Source organism: Conger conger, chromosome 16, assembly GCF_963514075.1.
Source record: "Conger conger chromosome 16, fConCon1.1, whole genome shotgun sequence".
Lineage (NCBI taxonomy): Eukaryota > Metazoa > Chordata > Actinopteri > Anguilliformes > Congridae > Conger > Conger conger.
In genome coordinates this window covers 15998359-16014106 of record NC_083775.1, presented here as the reverse complement: position 1 = coordinate 16014106, position 15748 = coordinate 15998359, and the positions used below count along the sequence as shown (strand labels likewise).

Genomic DNA, 15748 nt, shown 5'->3' with positions numbered 1-15748 from the left:
GCCCTTGAGCAAGGCCCTTAACCCTGATTTGCTCCAGGGGGGATTGTCTCCTGCTTAGTCTAATCAACTGCACGTCGCTCTAGATAAGAGCGTCTGCCAAATGCCAATAATGTAATGTAATGTACTGTGAGCTGGGTTTTTTGAGAGATTAGCCTTGGTGGCTAACCATTAATCAAGTGGCTGGCCAGCTTTCAGTAACATTAGCTGCCGTGTTATAAGCTGACTGCATTCAGTTTTATACGTCGGCTGGCTGGCCGTGTTAGCTAGGTCCCACTGCACAGTACTAACCTTACTGCTTATTAGACTGCGGTTTCTGAGCTCAATGCTATGGCCGCATACAGTCATCTGCAACAGAGAGGCGAGGTTGAGAACGGGGTACACATGTTTGCATGTGAACACAGGAGCAAGAAATCCTGCATAGTATGCCCTTAAGGTTCATTATTTGTGTCTTCATTAGTACGTTTATTAAAACACTAAAATATTATGTTTGATTGCTCTGTTGCAGGGTTCCCAGCCCTGGCCCTGTAGAACCTCTGTGTATGCTGGTTTTCATTCCAACCTTAATTGCAATTCCTGGCATATAAAGAGCTGTTGCTTGTTTCAAATAAAAGCTGTTCATGTCTAATGCGGGGTGGATTACTCCCATCATGCCATTATGCCAGAAACGCATGAATGAATATTCCATATTAACGAATGGACTTCTAAACATTTCTCAGGCAATTCTCAGGTTTTCATTTTCTGTATTTTGCTGTGGCAAACGCTTCTTTAAGAGGTTTTATTTTGTACATATATAAGGATCCTTACCTGGTTAACCTCGCAGGGATGGGCCCACAATAAGAATGAGAGCTGGAGAACTCAAGCATCAGAAACCCCATGCCTTCAATGAAGCAGGGTCTGGGGCTTTGATGTCTGAAACCAAAAGAAAATGCTGGTCAACCATTTTCCTTCTAAAGGGAGCGAGAGTGAGAGAGACCACAGAGAAAGACACCACAAGGCACCATTAGTTTCCTCGCCCAGTGCACACTGGGATACTGGGGTCAGGATACACACACTTTTCCCACACAAATCTCCCTCACACACTCACATTCATGCTCGCTATCCCTCTCTCTCTCACACACACACACTCTCGCTCTTTCTCTCTCTCCCACAAACACACACATACTCATGCACTCTTGCTCTTTCTCTCTCTCTGTCTCTCTCTCACACACACACTTTTGCTCTTTCTCTCTCTTCCACAAACACACATACTCATGCACTCTTGCTCTTTCTCTGTCTCTCTCACACACACTTTCTCTCTCTCTCTCTCTCTCACACACACACTCATGCACTCTTGCTCTTCCTCTCTCACACACACACTCACTCTCTCCCTTACACACACACTCATGTACTCTGACATTCTCTCTCACACAAACACACACACTCACTCTTTCTCTCTCTCACTCTCTCTCACACACTCATGTACTCTGACTTTCTCTCTCACACAAACACACACTCTCTCTCTCTCTCACACACACACTCTCTCTCACACATATACACACTCGCTCTCTCTCTCTCTCTCTCTCTCTCTCTCTCTCTCTCTCACACACACTCACACACACACACACACACACACCAGAAGGCTCCTAACAGTGTGGGAGCACACTGTGTGCCATAAATCAGTGGCTTGCAGACATGGCAGACAGTAATGGCACCCTTCCCTTCTTCTGCTCTTCAAGGATGGGGTGGTGATGACTCTTCCATCTGCACCCTGAGCCCCTCCCTCCCTCCCAGAACTGCACACCCTCACCCCACATTCCCATGCACCCCGACTTCACCCCGGCACACTGACACTGTCATCGGCATGGCAACAATGCCCTGTGCTAAAGACCGCTGGAATACAGTGTTGGACCAACACCGTTGGCTATCACAGCCTCTATTTTACAGGATCAATTCATGAAGCTGGATATTTACTGGAACAATTCCCTTTAATGATGAATTAGTAAATATTTATGAGTACAACAGCTTGCGCCGAACAGAAGTTGAACCTGCAACCTCCACAGCGCAAACACAGTTCCTTAATCCGAACGCTACGGCACCACGCTATCTCGGTGCCGCTTTAGGTCTTTAAACCGTCGAGCCCTTGAATCTGCGAGGCACAGCGCACTTGCGAACACCCGGACCAGGGGAGAGGCCGCGCTAAATCAGGAACATGGTACACAAACGCTCAATTTTCTCTTTCCAGCCGTGCCCGAGGGGGATTCTTGCTCCCCCGCTGTCAGCGCGCGGAGGCATCCCCGGCGACGTTCGGGGGAGTTTTTAATTTGAGCGCTGGCTTCCGCGCGCCCGTCGCCGTCGGCCGTCTGCGCCGCCGGAGAGGAGACGCCGGGCCGGAGCGCGGCGCCAGGGCGGCGTTCCGCGGGTGACCTCGGTAACCGCGCGGGGGTTTAGCGGCCGCTGTCACTCCTGCCGCGATGGCCTCCGGCGACGCCGCGGAAAGTCAAACGTTCCCTCCCCTCCCCGTCGCGTCTCCTCTCCTCTCCTCTCCTGTTCGTGTCTCACGGGGGCAAATCAAGGTCAACGCAGTCCAGCGCCATCTTTTTAATCTGGGGGGGGGGGGGGCGGGGGGGGTGTCTGTGGAACGGGGTTGTGTACCCAAGTCTTCGGTTCTTCCTGAATTCTGCCTTCCAAACTAACACCAGAATGGCACGAGAAGGACAACAAGGTGAAATTGAGGTTATGATGGTGATTAAGGATAAAGTCTTTGCGTACACGACCTTGACGCCTACTTGCGGGGTTGGGGTCCCCGGTTGAGTTTGACATAAACCACGGCTACCCAACCCTGCTCCTGGAGATCTATCATCTGGTAGTTTTTCACTACAGCCCAAAGAAAGCACACATCTTTCAACAACAAGAGATCTCATTTAGTTGTTAAGTAGTATAAACCATGCGTGCCAAACTAGGATTGAAAATTGAAAATTGAAACGTACAGGTTGGTAGATCTGCAGGAACAGGGTTGGACAGCCCTGATGTAAAAGGTCTTTCTTCAGAGCTGAGCCCGGTTACCAGTCACCACACTGCTCGTTTGTGGGCCCCTAAGCTTTGCAGACATGGGGCTAAACCAGGGGTCGGCAACCCCGGTCCTGGAGAGCCGCAGGGTGTGCTGGCTTTCGTTGTTGCTTGGCATTAATTGATCAATGAAAGCCGTTGATTACACAGTTAACTCACCTCACCTGGTTTCTTGGGTCTGAGTCGCTTGCTTATTTTAAGGTTGAGACGAAAGCCAATACCCTCCTTTACTCAAGCCCGCCAAACACTAATGATGGACAGTGATGAAGGGGGCTCTACTGGCCACCTGAACCTGGGACTGTCCTCCCCCTTCCGTCCACCACCCTCCTTCATTTACTGACAATAGACTGGACTTACATAATGGATGCAATGCACATCAAAAGTGGGACTCGGGGGTATTGGAGAAGCTCCAGACTCAGTGGAGCTTTTCTCTTATTTTTACCGCTACACTATGAGGTGTGGGAGCTGTGGGCAAGGCACATATGGTGTTTATCATATGCAAATTTCCAACTCGTTTTTTTTTCACCCAGGCAAACTGTTAGACTGACCAGGTAGCATGCACACACAGAAACTCACACACAAACAGTCACGCACATACACGGCAGGAAAGAGACAAAAGACAGAGCGAGCAAGAAACTTGGTTACATAATACGTTTTTTTCTGATACTGTACCACGTTTTTCTCCATATTGATTCCGGGGGTCATTGGGAATGTTTTGGGTTCGGGAGAATTTGTCAAGGGAGCCTTAATGGTTTGCGATGGGTGCCTTTTGTCAAATAAAGTTACCATGTGTTTCTGGGGCCCGTGTGTGAACGAGCAGGAGCTGGAATATCACTCTCATCGCGCAATGCCAGAGATTCATTAAGAACCCCTCAGTCACTCCACTGCCACACAAGTCCCTGAGTTTAAGACATTCTGCCTCTCTCCTTCTCCCTTCTCCTTCTCCTTCTCTCTCTTTGTGTTTTTTTTTTTCCATCTTCTTGTTGCCAGAAGCACTAGGGAGAAGGAGAGGGAGAGAGCCTGACAAAAAAAAAGAAAAAAAAAATCTCAGCAAATGTTCCTCCCACTCTCGACATTCCGGGAGAGCGCGGACTCGCACACCGCCGGCTTTCTGAGGAAGCAGAAGCGCGGCGTGGGCGAGAGGAAGAACGCGCGTTCGGACCGCCGCTGCTCTCGTCCCACGGAAGGGGCACGCCGGCCGCCCCGCGTCTCCCGGAATGATTAGCTCCGCTAATCGCATCAGCTCGGAGACCTCGGCTAAATACTCCCCCCCAAAAAAAAGCGGCCGTCTTAATCTAATGACAGCCTAGAGCAGCTGTCACAAAGGACGCCTTTCACAGCTCCGGTCTGAGCATGAAGACAATTACGGGCTAAAAGCAATTCGGGCGACTCCACCCGTTAACGGCATAATGAAGAAATACAAGTAATTCCACCCCTATAACCTTGTACGAGATTTGACCAAATTCAACTAATAAGAAATATGTGAGTTAACTGACAAACATATTGTGAATGAATAGCTGAAGGTCTAATAAATAGCAATCACACAAGACTCTGGGAATGAATCACATCAACAAAATTGCATGTTAACTGAACACAGTTTGGGAACATTGGCTATTCTGCCTGTTTACTTCAGTTTACCGATTTGCAACAAGACACGCATTTAACCCAAGGCTGGCGGCTCTCCAGACAGCATAACTGTCCTGCTGTCTAGTCATGTACCAACTGACGATGTGCACTGTTCAGTTTCTGCTGAGACGTTCTATGAGGTTCAACTTGCGTGGGGAGATGAGCTTCTACTAAAGAGCTATTCTGGAATATGGGTCTCAAACTCCAGCACTGGAGGGCCGTAGTCCACTGGGTTTTGTGATTTCCTTTCAATCAGGAGCCGGAGTTGAGGCCTTGGGAGCAAGGTGTGTGGACTCTTTAGCCAATTAATGAGGTAATTGAGCACATCGAGGAACACATCAAAAAACCAGCAGACACAGGGGCCCTCTAGGATTTGAGTTTAAGAGTTCCCTGTTCTAGAGTTTCACATTTCTTCTAAATAGCAGATGTTCAAGAACGTTCCTCTGGTTCCTCTGAAACTAGGGCATGCTCTAAAATCTTCAGTTTCGTTCAGAGAGCTGAGTTTGAATAGAATACACAGGTCTCTTCAGAAGCAAAGATATTCTTGAGTGCTGTTTCTTCTGAAGTGCACAGATACTTTCATTAGTAACATACTTCCAGACTGTTGGAGAGAGAATTAAAATTATATCACAATAATTTGGCAAATACTCTTATGGAGAGTGACTTACAGTAAAAACACAATTGTGATAACAATGCTCGAGGATGTAAATGATGCTGATGGTAATATTAATAAATGATTCATTCGTTATCACATTCCCCAAGGCAACAATCTGTGTGCGTTCGTCTACAAAACTAAAGCACAGAGAGAAAGAGACAAAAGAGGGAGAGTCACCATAGTTACAAAAGTGGCAGCCAGTAAAATAAAATGGACAAATGAATATTCACATGGTGCTCTACCACAAGAGCCAAGAAGCAAAAAAAGAGAAGAAGAGAACAGACCACTGACCTCCTCTCAAATGAAAGCATTTTTCGAAAACTAAACTACAACATATACAGCACTTTAGAGGAAAACCAACACTCATTCATTCTGAAATGGAGCAATTACATTGTCTTGTGTATGATGATATCCTTTTATGATATTATAAGCCTTTTTGTGCAAATAAATCAAGTCAAATCAAAGAAACAGGGTTCATGCATCAAACTTAACTGCACTGTAAAGCTGTGTATGACACTATGAGCACCAGGTACGGATCCAAAGAGCGGAATACATTATGTCAATTACATTTAAAAATAAGGTCTTATATTTGGAAAAATGTTATTTCAGAGATGTTTTGCTTCAATAAAAAGCCACTTCAGTTTACACTGCTTCAAGCCGACACGTGGGAGAGAGCTTGCCGGCTCGGGGTGTATGACCAACCGAACAGAGGCGGCCATGGAGGAGTCTGTCCCAATTTAGCGCCGCGTTCGGGGTGGGGGTGGCAGCTTAAGGGTGGGTGCCATGAATTCCCCCTCTTCATCCCGGTCCCTGCGGGACAGGGAGAGTCAATGTTGGTTCTGTCTGGACAGCTGTTTGCCTTGGCCCGGGTGGAGCCGCGTGGCGGGTGAGACACCGACGCCAACACGCCTTCAACCAGCAACAAGTCCTCTTCAGGAAGCCATTAAACAAGAGTGGAGCAACAAGTTTACAGTGGACTCGTCATGGCGTTCCCTAAAGGAGCGAGAAGGCAGAACAGAGGAGGTGCTTGTTTTTCATGTGTTCAGTCGGGGGGGGGTGTTTTAAGCATCAATCGGTAGCTGTACTGGACCACAACACAATTACCCCAGGTGGTTAATATCGACCTGACTGCCTCAGCCCACTCGTAACGCGAAGAAAGTTGGGCAAGGCGATGTTCCAAATATGTAAATATCAGGGTGATTGGAGGCAGAGCCCACGCCCGACAAGCTAACAGTGACGAGGCCGTGAAGCAGACTGCGGTGGCCCGTTGGTCAACACAAACACGGGAAAGACAAATAGAGCACCCGTCAGCGCCACAGGGCCTCAGCCCCTTATCAGGAAATCGGAGATACAACTGTAACCAGAGCCCGCGGTAGGCTGAACGGCCGGTAGAACCAACCGTTTATTCATAGCTCATTTCCATTGCAAATCAGCCCGAGTTCCCAGCACTTTAATCGCCAACTACCCCCCCCCCCTCCCCTGCTTCCCTCCGCTTTATTTCCCTTTAACTTTCCCTTTCCCAGCTGGCCCTGCCTCTGCCCTCCCCAGTACAGAAAGCCAGAGCCTCATTAAACGGGGTGAAACTATTACACAGATAGCCGTTCCAGTTTCCCAACAATGGGGATCACGCTGCAGCTACAGCTAGCGTTAGCGCCCACACCCAGCCGCGCTGTTCATCCAACCTCCTTATGCAACCCGGCTTATTCTCTCTCTCTGCCTGGTCTTTGGCCTCCTCAGCATGCACCACAGCAACCCCCCCACCCCTCCTTCCCTCCCTTCCCTCCCTCGCTCCAGGACCAACGGTTAACTGGCCAACGGAATCCCACATCATGGGACAGCTGCCCGCGTTGAGAACTTCCTCATTCGTATTCCAGAAGATTCATTAAGAACACACATTACTTTCACCCCCTCTTTTATTTTTTTGGAAACCCAAAGGCTGTCCCTGCTCTGACACATTCCAGCTAAGGATTCCATATTTCTGGCAGTTTGCACTGAATATTGTTTTGTTTGTTTTTTTGCCTACTTTGGACCCAGTGAGAAACATTATCCCCCCATACCCTTTGAGACCTGCGGGTAGATGTCCTCCAACATGGCTACTGCACTTGCTTGTTTCAAAATTTGAAGGGAAAACACTTTCAGACATTATTTCTTCCTCATATATTAAAACTAAAAAGGTTTGAATGAGGAGTTCGTTCTGGTAGTTTTTTTGAGCATGTCTCTGTGAATGTTCTGGAGCAGTGTTAAATTTCACTGCTTTGTGAAAGCCAAAACACCTGATGAACATGCAACACCCAAGCAGTTATTTAACTTGGTGGGAAAAGTCTATCACATTAATTGGAATGCTTTTTGTTTTTGGATGAATATTGTTTCATATCTTTGTTTTAGACATACATTTACGACATTAGGTAGTTTAATAACAGCATTTTTGAGGGAATACTCATGTAGGTAATACATTTGATGGCTTCATAACATGCTGAAATTAACCTTCATTCATCAACACCTGAATAATTGATTGTCTTCACAGTGTGGGCTGTTTGTCTATTTGCGGTTATGTGATCTGTCTGTCTCACGGAGATAACAGTTGCACATTTTACAGTGATGATGGCTTCAGTACCAGTGTGTGTGTTTGTCTGTTACAAAGACTACACAACATTGCATCTATGAGTCTGATTTTTGTGAGCAAAAACCCTGATACAAGGTCTTATGGCTCACTGCAAATCATAAATAGGCTTAACATATTTCAATACACTCTGTTATACACACTACATTTAACAAATACGTACATATTGGTACATGCATACAGACATTTGTATGAACATACATACACGCATTCATGCACACTTACTTACATATGTAACATGTCTATGTCTGTGGTTGAGTTTCTGAAATCAGTCCCTATGCAGTGTAATTCTGCACAACAAAAGGAAACAGGAGCTGGAAAAACGGAACCTGAGAGAGGTTCTGTTAACTTGCCTGGGCCACACTAAAGCCCAAAATTCAGACATACAGCAAAAACAATGGCTAAAGCCCAGCAGCATAGCTTCAAATCCTATGTTAGAGAACCAAGCGTGTAACTCAAATTCTGTGGATTCCATTCCTGACTAAGGTGCGACACCCCAGAGCTTTTCAGTTAATATCCAGCTGAATATATGGACTGCAATGTACAACCATAATCTGGATAAGAGCGTCTGCTAAACGCCTAAAATGTAAATGCAAAAGACCAAAGCCTAACCCCCAACAGTAATGTAAAATAAGTAAGGGAGGTAGTTTTCAGAGTAGCAGCACTCTGAACAGTCTTTTCAATTTAAAAAAATGTCTCCAGTTCTGTCCATTCTCAAGAGGTTCTGACTAAAACAGCTTGCGGGACAATGATGGCAGAAAGCACATTTAAAGAGAAGCAGCATGGTTCTGTACCGCCCACATCCCATCTGTTTTCACCTCATCTTTTTTTTTATTACTTTTTTTTTTTTTACTTCGCTTAGATTCTGTTCATTGGTTGCTGCTGTTGCTCTGACTGTAGTTGTTCTTGTCATTGTTGTTTTTTCGCCGTTGCTAGCGGTGCTGTTGTTGTTTGCGGAACTGTGCGATATGAAACAGGGGAGAGAGGGGGGAAAATTCCTCCCTCATGTGCGTCTAATCGCGCATTCACGTCCCTCTTAATGACTTGTCAGTTCTTTTGCCCTTCCATTTTCTGTCCAATTAATTCTTTTCTTGGTCCCCGGATAAAGGGAGACAAAGGAAGCCCTTCCACAAAATAATGAATCATTAAAATTCAGCAGCTCCGCGCCCTGGCACTGGGTGCCCCCCACCCCAGGCCAGGAAGCCCTGCTTGGCATGCACACCCTGGCTTTAAAATTCCACACCACAGACCACAGGACTGGACACTTCACCACCAACTCCTAATACACACACACATTCCTCCTTGCACACATACACATACATGCACATATGCACACACCCCTACACACACACATACACATACATGCACATATGCACACACACACACACCCCAACACACACATACACATACACGCACATATGCGCACGCACACACACATACATGAACATATGCACACACACATACACATACATGCACATAGGCACACACACAGCCCCACACACACACACATACACATACAGGCACACACATTCCCCCCCGCAGACAAATTACTATACATGTATGCACACACACACACACACACACACTCACCTACAGGTCAACACACACATGAATACATACTCACTCCACACTCACTCCTCACGCACACACACACAAACATATAGACATACAAGCCCATACTCACCCGTAATAATAGTAATAGTAATAATAATATCCACATCAAATAAAATTTGAATTACCATAAGTTGGGCGCTTCAGACTATGTATAAACTATGTGACTATGTGACTTCCTTACCTGTCATTTGATATGTGCGTACTCTTCACTGAGATGTGTAGTGCAGTGCCTAGCTACAATCCGTGTTGGTTTACCCCACACTTCATGCGGACTGTGATAGGGCCTAAGGCCTGAGAGCTATCTGCTGACTCAGCATTGCTATGGTTCAGTTCTTATTCCTCTGGAGAACCCGATATCTCAACACAATGAATGACTCCCACAGAAAGCCCTATCAATGTTTTTCAGATACGATTTCAACCACATCGGTGCTAATCATGTCAAAGCAAGCCAAAGTAAGACAATCCCATTGTGTTTTATTCAAATCAGGGGGACGGGGCAGGCCTCAGCCCTGATTTAGAGAATAATGTCAGCTGGATTGCCATAGACACAGGGACTTGTTTCAACCGTGTGAGTTGAAAAGACGGGAAAACAACAGACGGTGCAGTGACCTCAGTTTTAAAGACTGTAGAAGAGAAAGAGAGAACGGGCAAGGAGACAACAGACAGAATAATATAGAACAATGCGTAGAAAAGCAAAAAGAGGGAGAGACTGAGTGGGAAGAGACGTATTATAGGCCAACAGACACAAATGGAAAGAGCCGCATTCAGTGAAGAAAATATATCCTGAGAGGGGTTGGATGAGAGAGAGGGAAAGGGAAGAGGAATGGAGACAGAGAGAGAGAGAGAGAGAGAGAGAGAGAGAGAGAGAGAGAGAGAGAGAGAGAGAGAGAGAGAGAGAGTGGGGGTGAGGAGGAGTGATGCAGGTGTCAGGCGAATGTAAATATCATTGTACCGATGAACTGACTGGTGGAAAGAGGGGGGATTTGCTGTTAGCACAACTTGAAAACCCGGCAGTCCTGCGTTCCCCTTGAATTAGCAGATTTTCAGCATTTCACAATGTATAGCCCACTACAGATATACAATTTAAAAAATTCAAGCTCAATTCCATTAACCTACTTCAGCTATACGTCCATGTGAAGGCCGACTGTGCGATCTGTTTTATAGCTCGAAGTCAGCATAATTTAACGACCACTGATATTGTACTTACACTAGCTGCTGTGGGAATATTGTTAGCCAGTTCAATAGGACAATAGCGTCTTCTAAATAAACGTAGCAGTGGACTCTTGTTTGGATAGCACGGAATTTGCGTCAGTGAGAAAGCGCCCCAGAGTGGAACACGTACAAGAGGCGTCCTTACTGGACTATTCTCCCGACAAAAAAAATAAAAAATTGTTCGATTACTGTTAAAGATTAAATGTGCATATTCTCTCTCTCTCTCTCTCTCTCTCTCTCTCTCTCTCTCTCTTTCTGTGTGTGTGTGTGTGTGTGTGTGTGTGTGTGTGTGTGTGTGTGTGTCCATTAGTCTTTGTAAAGAAGTGAAAGAGAACTTGACATTAATACAATTTTATTTTTTCCTTGGAAATGGCCGGCAGAAAATATTAAATGTGTTCGTGATAATTATCTTGTGAAAACAACACCTTTCTGCAAAAGATTCGTTTAAAATACAATGTTAAAGGTAAAACAAGAAAAAGAAACCACTTTCACTTATACATTTTACGAGGCGTTATACTCCGAAACATACCACCGACATATTTGATGTGTTCATTGAAATATAAACTATTTGCTTCAAATGGTTAAAGAGCACCAGCTTGAACGCTTTCTTTTTCCGTTCGTTTTTAAAGTGTATTGGAGGAGACTGGCTGCATGTATAATACAACTAATTTTATAAAACAAGGAGATCAACAAGAAAAGAAAGTTTAGAAAAATAAGCATTTGAAGGCACGAGTTAGTGTTAAATGTATATAAAGTCATCATATGCCCGGCATACAATATATCAAATATAAATGTATACAGTATTGACACACAGACAAATACAAACTTTAATTAAAAAAAGAGCCAAATTTAAGCGATTTCAGTATCCATAATCATCGCCTTCTAAATATCGCTTTTCTTCCCCTTGTTTTCGGCCGAGATTTGTGCCATCTGCGAAAGTTATGCTAATTTACACAAGGGGGCTTGAAAGCTGAGATCAAGCAAGCACCTGTGCTGGTTCTTGGGACTGCTTTTCACGTAAGCGGAGCGGGGGGGGGGGGGGGCAGACATTTGGACACCCTCTACGTCTTCCGGTTCACTTTAGCGCCGGCTTCAGCTGGCCCGTCACTCAAGTGCGCGCGCGCGCGCGTTATGTTACCCATTTCCTTAAACCCTGGCATCGTGACTAATCGCAATTGGATAAGCGGTGCATTTGACAGCTGTTGCATCTCAGGGCATTTCGCTGGTCTCCGTGAGTTTTCAGCATATTTACGCATCTGAAATGGAGATGGGCCTACGTGCTGACCTCCGGTCTGGCGTTTGGTAAAAGTGGTTATGGTGCGCAGAACTACCGTAGTAGGCTAATTCATATATGAAATCTAATATGAAAACATTTCTGTAGATTGCTTGAGCTTCCCTCCAAAAATGTGATATGGTTATTCAATTAATTAAAAGAACAAGAACGACAATGAAATAAACTTAAATACATAAGCTATGAAATAGTTTGTAAATCAAACAACACCAAAAAATTGAAAATTAAAAAATACAACGAGCATGGTTTGGTGGAACTGAAAATGCATCGACTGGTCGTGCCTAGGCTGTATGCTAAGTGCTGGTTGGCACTGCAGTTAGATCTGCATGAGAATGACTTAGAAATGACCGGTCCCAGTGCTGGAGGATTTGTGGGTGCTTGTTTATCTGGTTGCGCACCTGGGTTGACCTTTACCGCGTTTAATTTTCACAAAACCTAAAAGCTCCGTAAAAAGTAAACACACAAAAAGTGTGCAAAAGCGTTCAGGTGACCCTGGCAGAACATTCCAGCTGTAAAAATCGTAGGCCTATCGATTTCTTCCAAGACGTCCATGGTAAAGTGAGAACAGCCTAAAAACAATGGCACATCTTCATCAAATCTACCTTCAGGAAGGCTAAAATCAGCAGGCACTTTTAATTACGTATATAGGCATGCGTATAACATTTTTTTATCGTATGGCACAGCGCCCCCCCCCCCCCCCCGTCTAAGTATAGGCTATTCCTTCGTTAGTGCAGAACATTTCCGTAACACTTAGTTAGCGATCGATGGAAAGTCTTTGCGTAGTGCAGGTGCTCAGGGCCTGGACAGTGTGGTGTACACAGGCTGCTCCCAGCTGGTGGGGCTGTGAGACGGCGGAATCGACAGGCCGTTGAGTATGGGACTAGCGTACGGCCGGCGGGAGGAATGGAAGTACGGATACTGGTAAATACTGGACGGGTACCCGGAGTAGGGGCTGTAGTAATTGGAGCTCTGGAGGTCTGTATAGTCACACTGCGAGCTGGAGAAGGGGGTGGGCGCGGTGCCGGGGGCGGCCGAGGCGACGCAGGCCTGGCCGGCGTACGAGGCGTAGTCAGAGTGAGCGGGGGAGCCGTGGGAGTGCTCGCTGTAGTGGCTGGGGCTCAGCTGCTCCGTTTTGATGTGGGGCCTCTGCGCGGCCGCCTCGCCGCCGGCGGGGGACGAGGAGGAGGACGCCGCCGCGCCCTTGCGGCTCCACGCCCCGCCGGCGGCGCCCGGGTGGGCGTAGGAGGAGCCGTAGGCGGGGCTGTGGCCGTGGCCGTGGCCGTGGCCGTGGTCGGAGGCGGAGGCGGCGTGGCCGTTGACCGGCAGGTACTGGTCGAACTCGTGGACGTCGAAGGCCTCCATGTTGCTGATGACGTCGGTGCTGAGCTCGGAGATGTCGACGTTGCTGAAGTCGATGTTCTGCCGCCCGCTGTCCAGCAAACGGCGGCCCTCGTGCTTAAGGTCCTGCTTGCCGCCGTGGTGCAGGTCCGTCTTCGGCGTGGTGGGGGGAGTCGGCGGGCCGTGGGGCTGGCCTGTGACAGAGGGATGGGGACGAGGAAGCCACAAAATAAACGTCCTTTCAGATTAAACATAAAAACCAGCAGCAACAAAACAGCCTACATGAAACTTGTGCTTAGCAAGTGCCTTCTACTGAGCAAGTGGCTGTGGTGTGAGAGGCAGCTTTGTTTTAAATATTTTATCGCAGACGAATGTAAATTTTGGAACATAATTTTTATAGCACGTTCATTGCCCTGTTGTTCTATCATCCGTATCTTTCTTTCGTTTGACATTTAAATCCGTACGCACCCGCAGTGGAAATTGGGCGAGACTACACCCCGGTGCCCTGCATTCACAGGAGTGCCAGACGCGGCAGCGCGGTCAACTGATCTCACCTGCGTGCTCGGGGTGGTGGTGGGGGTGGAGCCCGTCTCCCATGACTGCCAAAGCGCCCATGCCCGGTTCGGCCTTGTACATTTGATGGCCGATCTCGGCTCCAGAGTCTGAATCACTCTGACCAGGCTTCACGCTTTTCCGTCTTCTGGGTTGGTATTTGTAATCCGGGTGATCTTTCTTGTGCTGAACCCTCAGCCTCTCGGCCTCCTCCACAAATGGTCTTTTTTCGTTCTCCGATAACAATCTGTAATAATAATAATAATAATAATAATCATCATCATCATCGTAATAACATGAAGCTATGAAATTCTACAGTTATCCTTACTCAGTTTGGTTTGTTCGCCTTCTTTTTTTTTGTTTTTGGCATTGCTCTGTAAAAAAGAGCATCCAACGGAATGTAGGCTACCTGTGGCACACATTCCACGAACCGTGCACTCAACTTTAGTCTAAAACCACATCTGATTCTTACAAGAAAGCAGAGCATTTCTTTCACCAAAACGTTGCTTTGTATTTATTGTAAAGCGGGAAAGTGAATATACATATAGGAAAGACCCATTACGATAAAATAAATTCTCACAGTGATGAAAAGTCAGATTCTTAACCCTGAACCACAGATTATTAAAAAGCGGCACAATGGAAGACTTGAGATCGAGGGCAATATGACCAGTTTGAAAGGTGCTGCAATTGGTATTCGAGATAAATAACCTACCGCCATAGCTTCCCCAAAGTCTTGCTAAGCTCGGCGTTGTGGAGATGGGGGTATTGGTCCGCTAATTTTCTGCGAGCCGCCTGTGCCCACACCATAAATGCATTCATTGGTCTTTTCACGTGAGGCTTGTTTTTCAGCGACCCGTTCCCCCGCACTGGCATGGGCACGAGTGACCAGTCGTATCCCTTCAGGACCTGCGACACCGCGTCTCGGATGCAGGCTGGGAAGCGGTCATCTTCTTCGCTGTCCAATTTTTTCCCCATCGCGGGCAGGAGCAGAGAACCGTGTCCGTCGGACCCCGTCGGGGAGGACGGGGCGTCCGAATCAGATTCGTCTTGCGACATCGAGCTCGTGGTCCCAGCAGGGCTGCAAGGAGGCTCGTTGAGGGATTTTTCGTGTTCCTCTGTCATTTTTAACATTGGAGGAGAGTGAGTCCGAATAAAAGTGGTTCGGCAGATTTAATCACGCTTCCTTGTAGAAAATCAAATGCGATTAGAACTTGATTAGTGCTAGTAAATAGTCTATTGTAAATTAACAAGAACGCGCATTTTACGCATGGCTTAACATGTTGAATCGAGGTTGCCTTTTACTGTGAAAACGAAATTCCGGTGTTATCCTTGCTTGTTTGTTTGTTTTTTGTTATTCTCTCGTCTGGTTTTCCCTTTGCGTTTAAGGTTAACTGTCGCCTGTGGTCTCAGTTCCGTTCTGTGGTCCAGCGATTATATGTTCGTCGAACTTTGTCAGAGTTTCGTCCCCTCACTCCACCTACCCAAGTCTGATTGGTCAGACCATATTACAATCTGTCTTTCCGATTGGTTTCTGTTTAATGTAGGCTGGTCATTTCATAAGCGTCTCTAAGTATTCGTATTTTAGTTTGAGGTAGGTTATGCCTTTCCTATGACACACACATAGCTTATGACAACGCAGTTGCATACAACCAGGAATTAACAGGACCAGTGGCGATGGGCCTGAGCATAGCAAAGTGTATCATACTGGTTAGGGAACTGGGCTTATAACTCCTACTGGGCATGTTGCTTACATTTGCCTTCAGAACTTGATATGCTACCCAGTAAATCTACCCAG

The 15748-nt window shown here is 46.6% G+C and overlaps 1 protein-coding gene across 1 annotated transcript; it reads right to left on the bottom strand.

Annotated features, from left to right (window-relative positions):
- Positions 1 to 11107: 11107 nt before the first annotated feature.
- LOC133114466 (transcription factor Sox-8-like) lies at positions 11108 to 15359 on the bottom strand. The gene is made up of 3 exons (XM_061223889.1): positions 14666 to 15359; positions 13956 to 14200; positions 11108 to 13595 (listed from the first exon to the last, which is right to left on the bottom strand). Exons 1-3 carry the CDS (start codon positions 15082 to 15084, stop codon positions 12856 to 12858), a joined length of 1404 nt encoding a protein of 467 aa, XP_061079873.1. The 5' UTR covers positions 15085 to 15359; the 3' UTR covers positions 11108 to 12855.
- Between the last annotated feature and the right edge of the window lie 389 nt (positions 15360 to 15748).

Excerpts from the sequence above, each read along its gene's own strand:
- LOC133114466 (XM_061223889.1), bottom strand. The coding sequence starts at position 15,084 with ATGTTAAAAATGACAGAGGAACACGAAAAATCCCTCAACGAGCCTCCT. Across the intron at positions 14,201-14,665 it reads ACTTTGGGGAAGCTATGGCG|ATTGTTATCGGAGAACGAAA; the intron begins GTAGGTTATTTA and ends TTATTATTACAG. Across the intron at positions 13,596-13,955 it reads CCACCACCCCGAGCACGCAG|GCCAGCCCCACGGCCCGCCG; the intron begins GTGAGATCAGTT and ends CCTCTGTCACAG.